This window comes from Pocillopora damicornis, chromosome 2, assembly GCF_964200805.1.
Source record: "Pocillopora damicornis chromosome 2, jaPocDami1.2, whole genome shotgun sequence".
Lineage (NCBI taxonomy): Eukaryota > Metazoa > Cnidaria > Anthozoa > Scleractinia > Pocilloporidae > Pocillopora > Pocillopora damicornis.
In genome coordinates this window covers 16,379,043-16,394,764 of record NC_142671.1, presented here as the reverse complement: position 1 = coordinate 16,394,764, position 15,722 = coordinate 16,379,043, and the positions used below count along the sequence as shown (strand labels likewise).

The window sequence follows — 15,722 nt, the reverse complement described above, 5'->3', positions numbered from 1 at the left end:
TTTAACTATTATTATCATCATCATTATTATTGTTATTATTATCATTATTATAACTACTGTTAATATAACCCTAATCATTATTATCAATACTATTATCAATATCGTTGAATCTTTCACCCTTTTTAACTCGTGAATTGCGCGCATGCGCAAGAGCGAGTTATAGGTACGATGTGGGGAATGGCATTCGCTCGCTCGCTCGATTGGTCGATTCCTGTAAACTTTTTTTAGATTTTAGGCTTTTGAGAGCATTTGATAGTTTTTGGCGAGCAATAAAAAGACGAAATGGCGACCTTTGTTGCTAAGAATAGTGGTGGGGTGAAAAAGAAGCCAATTATAATCTTTTAAAGAGTTTTTTTTTTACGTTTTAGTTTCAACAAGCGGCGCCAGCGACTGGCAGGCATGCAAGGATTCACACTGAAATAACAGAACAACCTTCATTTTTCATAAAATTGTAATTTACAATCCTTGAACTTGAAAACAATCCGAAGATTCATTGAAAATATCACTTACAGTGAAGTGCTCGGAGTTTACAGATGTTCAAAAGCTTCTTCTGTTATGGCGTGATTGAGGACAAAATCAATCATTACGTTTCGTATCGTGTGTTTTTCCTGTGTGAAGCAACAAAAGATGCCGGCGACTGACGAAATAACAAGTTAACACGAAAATCAAATAACACCTAAACAAACAGTTTTAGCTACCGATTTTCAGTGAATTTTAAAAGAACAATTTTCTTTTAAGTTTCAAGACAGTTTGAAGATTCAACATTCATACAACGTACTAAAATGCGAAAGTTACACACCACAAAATTGGTAAATAGGCCTGAAATGAAATTCTATCTTGTTATTGATTACACGTTGCCTAGCACGTGACTTAAATCTACCCAGGCGGAGATCCAAAATGACGGTGGCAGGCTTAGCTTAGTTATATCACTCAAAACTCATTCCCGTTTGTCTCTTTTGATAAAGAGGGAATCGTTAATGTTTTCATTAAGACAGAATTGCCTTGATTTTCTAATATTTACAACGAAAGACAGTAAATCACACTTTTCACCCACATTTACTTCCAACCTTTTCTCTTAAACCAGAAACAAAAATGATAGACGTTTAAAACACATGACATCATCCACCTTGTCAAATGTAATAGCATGATCATTTCAATGGTAATGCCTTCTTATCCCAACGTTACTTTGTTTCTTTGCTACATTAGCGAACACTGAACTACTGCTCGTACTCTAGATATGACAATCAACCACAAAATTCCCTAAACCAGATAACATTAAACATAATCTAAAAAATCATGTGTCAATTCACGAGTTTGCTCACAGAGCACTTTGATTCTCATTATTATTATTATTATATTATGTTAGCTATTGTTATTATTATTATCATTATTATAACTACTGTTATTATAATCCTAATCATCAATACTATTTTTGCTATTTAAAAAAAATTACTTTTAACTATGACGTACAGTCCCACTTTTGTAATTGTTACCATTTATTTGACTTAATTATCAGTTGGAGTTTTACATTATGAGACTTCCTTTAAGTTTTTTACCTTCATGTATTATAATTTCCGTGCCTGGTGGTAATCGTTGCAAGTCTGCAAAAATATTCAAAACTTCTTTATAATGAGAAGCCATTTCCTAATGTTCCTATGAAAATCGGACAGTTATGAATAATTCATGTTTATTATTGGGTGACATGCGGCAACGGTACGGTGTGATTGTTATCTTTATTGTGATTGTTATCTTTATTGTGAACCGGCTTTATTGTGCGAACTCGAATACTTTGAGTCTTCTGGAACAGATTTGCGGTTCAAATAATTCCTTGATAGCTTTACCATTTTGACAGGTGTTAATTTAAAACCATAGGGCCGTTACATTTCTAGTGATATTGTTCTCAAAAGCGAACTTTACACAGGCTTCTTTGCATTTTTCCTCACTCAGCTCGTTACCTTTCTACCTTGTTTAGAATCAATATTCTGATCGTTATATTCCTTGTTCATCCAAAAGGGGAGAAGCTACAAATTCATATATGTTATGCGATATCGCAAACATTGCACTAGAACGCAAAAGCCATTTTCTGGATGCATATCAGTTAAGGTCTAAAAATAACCACCTGGGAAAAATCAGTCGGCCGAAACATTGGTGCGCTAAACTTAGAGCACAGCAGTCAACTCCCCAGGAACTTGAAGTTTTGAAGGTTCCTATTTTTAACTTAAATTTGTTATATATTTACATTGTCGATATAGCTGTTTTGTCTTGATGTTTTTTTTCTAGAAATACATTAGTGATTAGAACATGGCAACATTCCAACGCGCGCTCTGATTGGCTACTATTTTGTGAAAAAGAAGGGGATGGTTTATATAAATGGTTCAGGCTGACGTCACTGCAATTTTATCAGTACAGTAAATGCGACTTTTCAGCGTGAAAAATGTCTCGCTTTGTCAGAAAAGTGGACAATGTTTACCGTGCGTCCATCTAATTCGGGATACATGCGGATAGTTGGGAGGCAATTAAGTAGCCATAGATGCTCTCGGCTGTACCTCGGGCATCTCTTACGCAACCTTCGTGCTCTCCCAACCATTCGCGTGCATCCCGAATTGGATGGACGCACGCTTGACATTGTTCATTCATTTGAAAAAATTTCTCAGTTCTGATTGAATGGTTAAGATAAATACAGTTTTCAGGTAATTCAGTGCAGAAGAAGGTTAACTCAGTGCAAAGAAGTAACAAACCAGACATTCTGATAGGCCAATAATCAAATAAACTCACAGATAAACAATCAAGTGCGAACCTTGGATGTCACAACGTTTGGATACGCTAAAAATTTGCGAGCGAAACGATGGCCGGAGTATCAAGTAGGTTTTTTACGCCACCGCAACAACAATACAGCGGCTGAAAAACAGCTCTAACCACGAAAACACTGTAAAAAGCACTGCTTTTTGGTTTGGAAAAATTGGTGTTTAGAGAAGGGAATTGCCAAGGAAATCGAAAATTTCGAACCGACTCAGCTTAACACTTTACTCGAGTGATTCTACGCCGAAATTAAAAAACAAACATGGTTAAACCTCGAAAGGACGATTCCATTTCATCGAAAGTGATTCGGGAACAGACTGAACAATTCCTTGAACTGTTTAGCCGGACTTTGCGCCTTAAAGATGCGAAACTATCATTATGTATTATTGTTTTGATCGTACGCACAAAGTTACTCGCAGGGTTGAATAAATTATTTTCGCGCGCTTTGCCTCTGCATTTAAATTACGATAAGCTATCTCGTATTTTTTCATGTACATTATTAATATGTAATCACATGATTTTCTTGTGCAATTTGGAATAAATAAGCACTTGTTAATTTTTTTCAAAGACCACAAATTGCACTCGCCCTACGGGCCGGTACAATTTTGTTAGTCTTTGAAAAAAATTTACTTGTGCTTATTTATTCTAAATTGCACTCGAAATCATGTGATCACCTATAATAATTTAACATTACATTATAGAAACTTCTCTGTACTTATCCGTGGTATCTTTGACGTTGTTGCTGAAAGAAAGAAAAAAGCCCTCGCGGAGTGTCTCTCTCATAGTAAAATTTGTGGTTTTAGTTACTTTTTTCGTGATTTACAGAGAAGATTTGTCCTTTCTTTTGTTTATTTTTGTGAAAAAAATAAGAAATATATTAAGGAGTTTCAACCTGCATTCGAATAATTTGCGTGACGTTCACTAGTTAGCGCAATTTTTTAAACTATGCTCTTGTAGTTTCTTTGCGACTCTTTTTTTTCCGGTTCATAATTTGTAATCAAGCAAACAAAAACAATAACAGTCGGTCAAGGTCGCTCATAAAATATAATCTTGAACTGTACGCGTACCAAATGTGTATCTTACTTAACAAAAGACATGCAAAAGACCTTTGGCTCTGCACGTGGTCGCAAATGTACTTAATGGGTATTACTTTCCTTTGCATTGTTGGAGGCTCTAAGAAGATCGCTCTATTGTTACCGTTAGACGATTAGCGTATTCATCTACCCCAGAATCTCCACGATCAATTTATACTTTATCGACCTCGCGGATCGCATTTTCCGACGGATATTTATTTTGGTAGAATGTTGTAATTCGTGATAAGTTCATTATTAATTAAACTGGGGATCGGCATCGATTTGTAGTTGATTAGGAATTGCTTCCCGCACACTCTCTCTTCGCCAATTATATATCCATTTTGTCAATATACTGTGACAAGAATTCTAAGTAATTATAACGCGCACAGTTGATTTTGCCTCCCTTCTTGTCATTGTAGATGATATTTCTAAGAATCTAGTGTATTGAAGGTCCTTTGATGGAATATAATATCACTTCGCTGCGCAATAAATACCCTTTTTGATACTTTATTCCTCGAGAGTGAGGAATCAAGAAGTGCATTTTGGAAAGGGTTCTCGGCGATTATCCTTTTTAAGATCTAAGCAGGTGTTTGCGACAAAAGAAGGCAGAAAATCATTTGCAACGCCGTAAATGCAAATTGTGTTTAGATATTAGCGCACTCTAGTTCTGCGTCGGAAACATGCAGTGTGTGGGCTTGGAGATTTCCTCTACCAATTTAAGAAAAAACAGATGAGGATGTTTTACAAGTCTGTGGTGTGTGTCGTCTACTTAGTCATTGTTCAGTCCCAGAGCAAGCAGACTAACTATTTTTCCAACGAGAATTCGGGAGAGCCTGAAGAGAAGATAATGGCACTGCTGTAGTAATATGTCAGACGTGTTTGATAATTCAGCCAATCGTATGTGCGATCATTGACAAATCGACGTATCATAAACAAAGCTCATTCCGCAATTTGTTTTCGCAGGTGAAAATATCGCTCTCAAAGACAAATCATTCGTGCAGAGTTTGGTAGATAACAGTCACGTAGGAGGAACAGGCCAAGCGAGGTGACAGAAAGGGGAGAAAACGCGGGCATCACAACCCGTAAATGGTGCTTTAACGGTTTGCCGCGGGTTTGTCGCGCAGACGCCGCCTTATGTCCAGTAACATTACCTCAGAGTATAAAAAGCTGGGCCTTTCCCCAGGATTTAAGATCTCTATTATAATTGTGCTGGGGTTGGAAATTGTTCTTGGTATTTGTGCTAGCTGCACTGTTTTGCTGATCTACTGGAACAAGAGAAGTGTTCGGAGTGTAGCAACGAAGTTCATCGCAAATCTTGCTCTTATTGACTTTATAATCTGCTGTGTTTGTGTTCCGTTCACCATCGCTCGCGTTTCAGGATTTGCACATTCCACACTGTTTTGTTGTTGGCATGAGGCTGTAACATCTGCTCTGAGAAATGCGTCGTTCATAACTCTATTGCTTATTTGTTATGACCGTTACAAGTCAGTAACGAACCCGTTTGTGTTGAGACTTACCCACCTCAAAGCCAGGCGCGCTGTTATTTTGGTGTGGTGTTTGAGTACTGTTAGTCTTATAGCACCTTTCCTTGAATGGCGATGGAAGGCCAAAACATCATGGTCCTCTGCGTGTATTTTGATGTTTAGCGAATCAAAAGAACCCTGTTTTTTTCGCCTGTATTATCTGCCATCCTTTTTATTGTCATGTACAATTCTGCTTCCCGCCTACTTGCGAATATCGAAGGCCGCTCTCTCCAGAGTGCACATACAAGCCATGATGATTCGAACGTCGTTTATTGTGCCTGCGTCGTTTTCACAAAGGCGGAATGAGGCAATGGTGCGTCAAAAAGAATGGAAAATCGCCAAAATGACTGGAGCAGTCGTCTGTTCTGTGTGTGGATTATGGTTGCCTTACACCACATTAACATTCTCTATGTATTTTATGAGGCCCTCTAATCACTTGCTTCGTTTAGAGTTCGTGTTTTTAGCTTTTGGCTACTTCAACTGTGTCTTGAATCCCTTATTGTATGCTTTTACAAAGGAGAAATTTCGCACTGCGTTTTGGAGAACTTTGCCTTGCAAGAAGTAACAGGTAGAGCGGGCATTCAACTTTTTGCTCGTTTCAGCCTCAATTTACAAACTATCTCTTTAGTTTGTTTATTGTGAGGATGTTTTAAACCCATATACTTCCTAGTGGCCCTAAAGGCGGAAGATTATCGAAATGAGTTGAAAAGTTGAAGCATCTCTGCGCTTTTCACAGTTGAGTTGCTTCCCGTAAAAAAAATTTATAGCGTGTATTAACGCACGTAAAATTAACGTATATTTACTTTTCTAGAGGACTTCGTTTCCTTTCGAATAAGTCTATTTCTTACACTATTGTAGTCGGATTTCCGCGGCTCAGTATTTTTATGCGAACAATAAAGAAACTTATGTCCACACAAAGCTGCAGTTTTTTCTCAAATCGTGTTTCGGGACGTTCGTTGACAAAACGATGAAAAATGCAAATTGTGACCAAAAACATACACAGATAATCCGAGCAGATGGCATATGGAAAATAAACTTTCATTTTTTTCCCTCGATTTGCATTTCGGTGGATTCATTAAATCATAAATTAAACGCTTTTCATTTATTTTGATGATTTTAATAATTTTTAGCCGATTACAAAATAGTCTTTTTGTTACTTTTTCGTCCGCTCTCTGTATTATGCAGTTCTATTAGATTTCGTCTTCCGCAAATGCGGCCATTCGTCCTTACACTGTTCCGTGCGAGGTGAAATTTATGAGCTGCAGTTGTATCCACGTTACGGCAGAGACACGGCAAAGATGAAAAACTTACACAGAAACTTGAAACCCGTGTATCGATTGTACCTGCTAAGACGAATGGATAGAATCTTTACTCTTGCAATAAAAGACTTGAAATGAGACCCTTTCAGGAACAGTTCAGTGGTTCAGTTTACAAATAGGCGTGAATTATTTAATGGCAAACTGAAGCAATTACAGTTTCACCTGACGTCACAAGTGTGCTTGGAGCAATTAATATGAAGTTCCTTCAAAGGGAATGGCTGCGCCAGTTAATTTGTTGTTAGGATAGAGGGTAAGAATTACAGAACAAAATTATAAAAAAAAAAAAAAAAAAAGCGAGAGTAATGGAAATGATAACCAATTATATGAACATCACGAAATTTAGTCTCTCTTGTGCAGGTCACTTGTGTTTGTGTAATTATTTTGTTTGGTAACCACGCGTTAATTATTTATTTCAATGTTATTTTTAAAATCTTTGACGCTCTTTGAACTTCACTTAGTATTTCTATTTTTGAAGAGCTGGCTAAGTATTTCAGCAATTTTTTGCACTGACCGTGCTATTTTAAGCCTTCAACTTTATTTGTAATTCTCCTAACTGTTTCTGATAAAATTCTTTTTAAGTTAGCTCTGAGAATTTGCTATTGGATCAACTAATAATTCTCTAATTTATATCTTTTAGTTCTCATCATCACTTCGCTGCCTGATACTGTTTTGAATTTCTAAGGAGAAAGTATGTCTTGGTCACTCATGGGAGTTTAAGGCTTATTTCTCAAATGGCGACAATATTTCCTAGTCTGGAAAACATCTACTTGGGCTGATATTTTTCGTAGCTTTGGCTAACATCTCAGTTTTTAAGTGTATCAAATTGCAAGGATAATTTTAGCTCTTATCATGCTTGGCCTTTCATTTTAAAGAGTACGCGTCAACTGTTGACAATAAATTTGATGTTAACAGTTCTAGGTATAAGTCATTATGGTGATACACAAGGTATGTGGAGATTTTAACGCCAGATTCCATCGCGGTAACATATTGATAGTTATGGAAACTGGAGTATAATTACTCAATCGACAGCGATGTACTTAACCGCTGTGTCTACTGAAATTCGTTTGGCTTAGTCAGTGCTAAGATGAGAATTTATACGCTGATCTCTGCCTCGTGACCGTAGTTACGTAGATAGTTATCGGAAATAATCTGAATTCTTCGCGTGCGCGATACATAATTCTAGTCTTTCTATCAATTCATGAAGGATATGGGAGGCATTCTTCGCAAATCATGGGTAGACGTTGGTTTATTGCCACCTCAAATATTTAGAAGATGTAAAATAAACCGCGCTCTTTGAAGCCCGGCATTCTTGTAATCGCCTCGCGACCTTTCAAAAATGAAACTCATCCAAAATGCATTGCGTTTTCATCTGCCTGTCTTCCATTCATTTATCGCCATTAGTATGATTTGATTTTTGCAGACACTGAAGTCGATTTCATTAAAAAATATGATTTTATATAGAATGTCCTTTTACGGTGTATATCGATCAACGTGTATATCAATTCACCGACATTGGTTTAGCTCTTCTTCACTCGCTGATTAGTCCACAAAACTTGCTCTAAACTTATCTCATACAAAACCAAAGCCAATTGCGTTTTCATGTCATCCGTGTATGAAGAAAATGTTTTATGCCTCACTATGTTTTAATATTTTGTCTCTGTCACTTCTTTTGCTTTTGTTGTCGTAAATCCATTTTTTGTCAGTGCATTTGTGTGTAATGACTTATTTTACGGAGTGTATAAAGTGTTTACCATCGGTGCAAACTGACGCTTTCACCACAGAACACCGCACATAGACTGACTGTCGTTACAGGACATGCAGCTAATCTGTTTGCGTGTCGGAAAACCCAGGAGTAAGGATTAACTGTATTTTCGTAATGTTTTTATTTTTTCAGTTCTTGTCATGCATGTGTCAGGAGCCCATTACTCGGTGAATGAGCTCCTGCATGTGTTATTCGCTATTAAGCCTAACTGTAAAATCTGCAGTAGTTTTTGAATGCGAATCAATAACGCTCAGTCAAAAAATTGTGCTTCGCGGCTAAAAAACTTGTTGCGAACTCGCCATACTAGCTACTATAGTATACGTATCCGTCAATAAACAGGAGAAAAACTGTCCAAGGCAGACTAATACTTGAATGCTGCTGAGTGTAAAGGGTAATGATTGTCTGCTTGACTGAGTATTTCAAAAGGGTAACAGTAGGTTCTTAAACTCATTTGTTTTTCTCGATGCAATTGTTTTGTCTGATTTTTGTTTAGTCGTGGCTTCTTAAGTTTTGGCATCATTCAAGTTAAATTCCTCGACTCCCCACGTGCCAGATTAGCTCAAGACTATGATGGAACTATAAATACCTCTTTTTTCCTCTGTGAAATTTGCTATGATGCTAGTTGGGTTATTAGTAATACAAAAGCAATTCATATACAATTCATACGTGATCTGTTTTTTATTATTATTTGTGGCACTCTGAATGTTTTTGGTTCGATCGTTACAGGGGAAGTAAGCTCCTGATCATCTAAGTAATTCCGCAATTGCTAAAAAAATACTTGAGTTAGCACATTTAATTAGCTTCCTGTGAAACATTTTTCGTTTATGAAGTGGACATTTGTTTTAGGTAACCAAAGCAGGTTGTCCAAATATTCATATATCATAAGGACCATAAAGCGTTTTCCTTCAATGCACATGAAGCATCCAAAAACAAATCCTATAAGCCGCAGACTATGGCATTTGTTTAAAGTTAACTCTACAATGATTAGCATGAAATAAAAAATTAGGTATATTCTAAAACTTGTTCAAGTAAGGGATACTTTGTGATGGAAATGGAGCTAAAACGTCTTTTTTCCCTTTAATCCCGTTTTTACGTGTGGTAGTTTTCGATTGAGCAAATATCAGGCTCGATTGATCAGATAAACAGTTCGGTATGTCAACGTAGTTAATTTCCTTCCGCGGGGTTTTGATGATGGGCTTAACATCTAACCGTATTTCTAACTTTTTCACGAGTGTAAAGCCTGCCGTCATCAAAACAAATGTTTTCAGTGCAATCCTCACAAGTGCAAATACTTTGAAAAAATAAAACGTGTGCGAACGAGAAGCAGCATTCACGAAAACTATCTTACAAGTTAACAAAGGAGTGATCTATAACTGCAGTGTCACGGTGAAGAGGGAAAAATAGACTGACTCCTGTTACCTCGAAGTGGTTTTACTAGATGAATCATTGTTTCTGGATCGACAAAAAAGTGCACAATCAACAACTTGCTCTTGTGAGAAATCACTTCTTACGGAGGCAATTACCGGGATATTATTCTCATGTAAATGTTGTTGTTTTTACGCTTCAACGAGTTCTTTGTGGCGAAGTTAGTGGCTAATATAATTTTAGATGCACAAGCCTTATAGAACATTCCTGACAGCGAAAGAGGCACGCAGTTTGCTGGTAAACTCTTCGCAAACATGGATCCCGCGGTATCTGAGGAACATTTGAAAAAATGTCGCTGGATCAAGGTTAATTGGGCTTGGACCAAAATCGGCAACATAAACCTTGGAATCTTCTTGAGGTTCAACCCAGTAGTGAGTATTTTGTCGTCCCTTATAATATGGGGCTTCGTTATTTGGTGCATTGTCGAGCCAGACACGGCGAACTTAGAGATGGGAAGATGGAAGATCTGGATCACGGAGAAATTCACTTGGATGTACATCGGAACTCAGGACATTTGGGCTGTGATCATCATAATGCTGTACTTCTCTAAGTTCGCCAACATGAAGCTGGGAAGAGATGACGAAGAGCCCGAGTTCAGTGACGCATCCTACTTTACAATGTTGTTTGCGGCTGGTATCGGAATTGGCTTATTCTTCTTTGGAGTTGGTAAGTCAGAAATAAACATCAATATTTTACGTTTCACACAATGCAAATAAAACGCTTGCAGCATAATCGTGGAATATCACTGCGTAAAGCCTTCCACCTAACTACGTTTCTGGATAGTTTGAACGCTTCAGTGGCTCACTTGGAGCTAAAAGTGTAAAAACTTTAAGATAAGTACTTTCTGACACGGATGTTTTCCGATGCCTTTACAATTTTTTAGATTTTTCAGTCGCGAATTATCCCAAGACATAGTTTTAAACACAAAAAAACGAAACATCAACCATTTTTTGCTTTTGCTCTTATTGTTGTTGTTGATGTTGTTTTTTTTTCAATGTCTTAGCTCTCTTTCGATGATCGGTAAACCTTTGGAAACCAAGGGTTGCATTACCAATTGTATTATAAAACTAATGGCAATCAACTTAGATACTGTATGTCAGTGAACATTTGAACTCCGCATATCATGGTTGAGGAGTTGGTTTTTCTTTCGAGGCCTTACGTTGTACGAAAAATGTGTGATGTTACATACAACTGTCTCAGCTAATTATAGCAAGAAAGCACATCCACGAAAAAACTGCCGAAAAAAGTAATATAATAGTGGAAGTAACGTAGGTTAGATCTATTTGTACCCTACGTCATTTGTACTATCTTTCGTACCAGTACTTAAGTACTTTTTCAGAACAAAATTCTTTCAGAAGTTTTTAGCGGTATGATTGTAAATTACATTGTCTTGGAAAAAAACGGGCTGAAGGGTTAGCTGTGAGAGCAATGGACTGAAATTTGTGACCTGTAGCTGTTTGGGTTTCGACTCAGGAGGCAATCAACGGACAGTTTGTCGTAGTGATCGTGATTTGCCTTTAAAGAGTAAATTATTAAATCTTTTGACTTTGGAAGACTGAATAATGTTTGCATCCACAAGCTGTGAGTTTTATCTTCATTGTTTCCTTTGCTTATTCCTCTCCGTTGTTAAAGATTCAAGTGTTCATCACACGTAAGTGCGTGTGATTTTCATTATACGTCGTAATATCTGAATCCAGGCATTTCTAAGTGTCGGTAGGTGACAAGAGGAAGAATTCAACGATAATTTCCTTTGATCATTTTTACGTAGTTACACTTGTTGAAACAACTGGAAAACAATATCAATTGCATCCTGATATTTCTTTGAGTGGTAGCTGCCTGCTGGTGAGAGAAATAGCTAGAATACCTCTAGCCCACGCGAAATGACGTTGTGATTTTCGAGGATTGAATACTTAACGTCAAACCACACGATAGTTCCTTGGTGTGTGAACGTTCACTGTTGCGATCTCTGCCCAGAAAAACCATTTAGAAAGATTCGTGAAGAAGATTTTATCATTTGGTCTTTGAAATGCTTTACTATTAAAAGGTCTCTTGCCTCTTTGTTTTGCCGCAGCATGACAGAGAGCTTTACTTTCCGGCTTGTTATTCGATTGGTTGCTTGGTAATGTGCGTTAATTATATTGAGAAAGAAGTCAATCCTTTGTCCTGCGTAAACACAACGGTTCAGTAGCTTGTCATCATTACACATTCGATTGATTCCACCAGCAGCTGAAAGGAAAAAAATATTGTATGATCATTCTTGCGTAGAGCCAATTTTTTAAAAGTCAGCTTTGTACGACGTGCAGAGGCATGCACGCTCAGCTTTTTTTTGAACCTCTCATATAAGGCCATATGTGATCGTTACGATACAAGTCAGGGGAAATAGGGCTTTGAAACTCTGAGGTCCAAATCAAGGACGATTACGTACAACTTTTGATCGAATGGATTTCCGTTTCATACACTTAGAACAAAAACAGTGTCCCTTTTCGTCCCCGTGAAAGAGACAAGAAGGACAAAAGACGAACTTTGATCATCCGAAATTTTTTTGCCTGAGTAACCTTTACAAATCGAGGATGCTTCGTACAACTTTTGACCGAATGGATTTCCGTTTCATACACTTAGAACACAAACGGTGTCCCTTTTCGTCCACGTAAAAGAGACAAAAAGGACAGAAGACGCACTTTGATCATCAGAAAATTTTTTGCTTCAGTAACCTCTAAGATGCCACCAGACCATGATCATTTGAAAATACCGACCCCACTGATGGATTCTTTACTAGAGTCTTCGGAAAGCATAGTATTCCTAATCTTCTCTTTATACCTGAAGTCAGATCATCGAATAAGTAGTCTTTTGAATAATAACCTGTAATCGTGGCCAAAAGTCATGAGACAAGTAAGCAAAAACATATGCAAATAATTTATCTTTTCTGTTTTCTAAATTGTACATTCCCCTTATCCCTTTCAGTTTCAGGGTTTTAGTTCTTATGTAATCATTTGCCTAATTGTTCTACTCTTTTTCACTTTTTCAGCTGAGCCAATATATCATTATGTCCCAGGGGTGGATGGAAATCGTTATTACAAGAGGTAAGCTTTGACACATGGACTTGACTGTCATAGAAGGGTGCCCATATAAAAGTTGACTCTCAAAATTACGTCGCCATGCTTTAACCCTGCAAGAAGCGACATGCTGACAAACTGTAATTAGGACTAGAATTAAAGCTAGTAGACAGTTTATTAAACTTATTCATTGGCAAGGTTTACTCAAAAGAGAATCCGTTGTTGGGTGTCTGGCATAAATGAGACTAAAATTAACAGGTTTTATATTTATAAAGTAATTCTGACTGTTATGTTTTTTTTAAAAATTTGTTTCTTTTGTCAAGGTACACAGACAATCAGCAGGCACAAGATGCGATGAACCTGACGTTCTTTCACTGGGGAATCCATGGATGGATTGTGTATGTGGTTGTCGGTCTGCTTTTGGCTTTCGTGTGCTACAGGCAAGGCCTCCCCATGACCATCCGCTCCTGCTTCTACCCACTGATCGGAGACAAGGTATACGGATGGATGGGCGATGTCATCGACATCCTTTCCGTCGTGGGTACTATGTTTGGTGTTTGTACAAGTCTGGGCTTAGGTGCCATGCAACTTAACACTGGCATCAATCGTATCAACGAAGACATCGCATTGTCATCTATCAACCAGATCATAATAATTTGGTGTGTCACTGCTTGCGCTACCGTGTCGGTGATCACCGGTCTGAAGCTTGGAATCAGGCGACTGAGTGAGCTCTGCTTCTCCATCGGCATGCTCCTCATGCTTGTTGTCTTCTTTTACGATGACACGTGGTACCTCCTGAACTTGTACGTGCAGAGTACCGGCTACTACTTTCAGTGGATAATACAGCTGGGCTTTCACACGGATGCTTTCGCACAAATGGGAAATTCCCAGGATAAGAGGGAAGTTGTCTCGTGGATGAACGACTGGACCATCTTCTACTGGGGATGGTGGATCGCCTGGAGTCCTTTCGTGGGAATGTTTATCGCCAAAATCTCCCGAGGACGTACGATCAAGCAGTTTATCAATGCTACCATGACAGCGCCCATCCTGTACTCATTCTTGTGGCTGACGATCTTCGGCGGAGCTGGAATTAGGATGGAACGAAGAGCTTTTCACGCGAACATCAGCTGCACGTCCGCTCTGGGGGGTAAAGGGTCTACTGAATCCGACAATGGCCTCTTCCGTCTGTCCTGCCGCACAACTGATGAGATGTGGTTTGATTTGATGGAACAGTATGGTGACATTGGCCCAGTGTTGTCCATAGTTTCTCTGGCTGGCATCATCCTTTATTTCGTGACGAGTTCTGACAGTGGATCTCTAGTTATTGACTGTCTCTCTGCAAATGGTGATCCGGATCCCCCAATCATTCAGCGTATCTTCTGGGCTCTTACTGAGGGCGCTACAGCCACAGCCCTCCTGTACGCAGGGGGTACGAAAGCTCTAACAGCATTACAGACCGTTTCCATAGCAGCCGGTGTCCCCTATACCATACTGCTGTGTTTCATGTGCATTGCCTTATGGCGCGCTGTCCAAATCGAAGGTGGAGCCCTGGATCCCAATGGCCCAGAATTTTCTGTCGACCTTCTAGAGGTGTTCAGTAGCCCCACACTCGAGATGATCAAAAGCACCATCATCGCCATATTTTTTCCGTGGTTCCCAATGGGGCGTGCTGCACACAGGCTGAACGACTGCAAGGGAAGTCCAGTGCCATACATGTTGTGCTTGGCTATTCCGTTCTACTTGTGGGTCCTTGGCATGGCCCTCGAACCAGCCGTCGAGGGGATCAGTTACCTTGCCTGGGCAGTGTTATTTGCATTTTTCGCGTATGGCTCTGGAATCCGCCTGGGCATACGAGAGAGGTATGGAATCAACGGCAACATGGTGGAGGACTTCTTTGCTGTGATGCTGTTGTACCCTTTTGCAGCTTACCAAATGGATTACCACATGAGCAATCCACCCATGCACTTGGGAGAAAATGGCTTGGAAAAATATGGCCGCGAAAAAGGTGCTGCATACGAGAACCAGGGAGCTGACGTTCCGTTAGAGAAAGTGGACACTGCTTTTTAAAGAATTGCACATTTTTCATGTTTTTGTGTTAGAGAACAATGAATGACTTATTGACTTTAGACTTACTTAGGTTTGCGTCGTAGAAAGTCCACATATGTGTTCTAAAACAGGATTGAATGCACAATTAACTGCCAACGATTTTGAGGTATAACCTTATTTTTTTTCTTGTGAATGTAAAGAGCGAATATTTTTATAAACGGCTACAAACTTGCCAAAGCATGGGTTGTTACGTGTGGACAAGAGCTCCTCTTTCCACTCTTATTCTTTGTCTTCGCGCTCCTTTAAGACTTTTCATGCGATTGTGGGACTATCGTAACAAATACTGAAGGGGTTTTGAAGGAGTGTTGTAAGGATACTGCATTTTTAGCTTTTTCAATCGTAACCGAGTTGGTAAGCGAGTGTGGGACATTTGCCTTCTGGAACTATGACTTTTAAAATGGTCAAAATAGTTTGATTCAAACAAAAAATGGTTCTGTGAAAGTTAAATGGACCCTAATATGAGTGATGCTCTTTATTGTGAATGAGTGTAAGCAAATATTATGACCCAGTAGCGATATACATTTTTTGTTTTTTGTTTTTTTTCAGAGACTCTTCACAATATTTTTTCTGGTATGATGGTAGTTTTCGTGTAGAAACCATGCTTAATAAAGTGCTTTGTTATGGCATAGATCCTGATTTTTTTGGAGCAATTCTGATGGGAA

The 15,722-nt window shown here is 38.6% G+C and overlaps 2 protein-coding genes across 2 annotated transcripts; both read left to right on the top strand.

Moving 5' to 3' along the window:
- Window positions 1-3,831: 3,831 nt before the first annotated feature.
- On the top strand, window positions 3,832-6,313 carry LOC113676445 (G protein-coupled receptor 22-like). Its single transcript, XM_027193105.2, has one exon. The coding sequence runs from the start codon at window positions 5,007-5,009 to the stop codon at window positions 5,958-5,960; it is 954 nt and encodes a 317-aa protein (XP_027048906.1). The 5' UTR covers window positions 3,832-5,006; the 3' UTR covers window positions 5,961-6,313.
- A 3,791-nt stretch (window positions 6,314-10,104) lies between these two features.
- LOC113676390 (uncharacterized) lies at window positions 10,105-15,688 on the top strand. Its single transcript, XM_027193043.2, has 3 exons — window positions 10,105-10,567; window positions 12,927-12,981; window positions 13,278-15,688. Exons 1-3 carry the CDS (start codon window positions 10,156-10,158, stop codon window positions 15,019-15,021), a joined length of 2,211 nt encoding a protein of 736 aa, XP_027048844.2. The 5' UTR covers window positions 10,105-10,155; the 3' UTR covers window positions 15,022-15,688.
- The last annotated feature ends 34 nt before the right edge of the window (window positions 15,689-15,722 follow it).

Excerpts from the sequence above, each read along its gene's own strand:
- LOC113676445 (XM_027193105.2), top strand. The coding sequence starts at position 5,007 with ATGTCCAGTAACATTACCTCAGAGTATAAAAAGCTGGGCCTTTCCCCA.
- LOC113676390 (XM_027193043.2), top strand. The coding sequence starts at position 10,156 with ATGGATCCCGCGGTATCTGAGGAACATTTGAAAAAATGTCGCTGGATC. Across the intron at positions 10,568-12,926 it reads CTTATTCTTCTTTGGAGTTG|CTGAGCCAATATATCATTAT; the intron begins GTAAGTCAGAAA and ends TCACTTTTTCAG. Across the intron at positions 12,982-13,277 it reads GGAAATCGTTATTACAAGAG|GTACACAGACAATCAGCAGG; the intron begins GTAAGCTTTGAC and ends TCTTTTGTCAAG.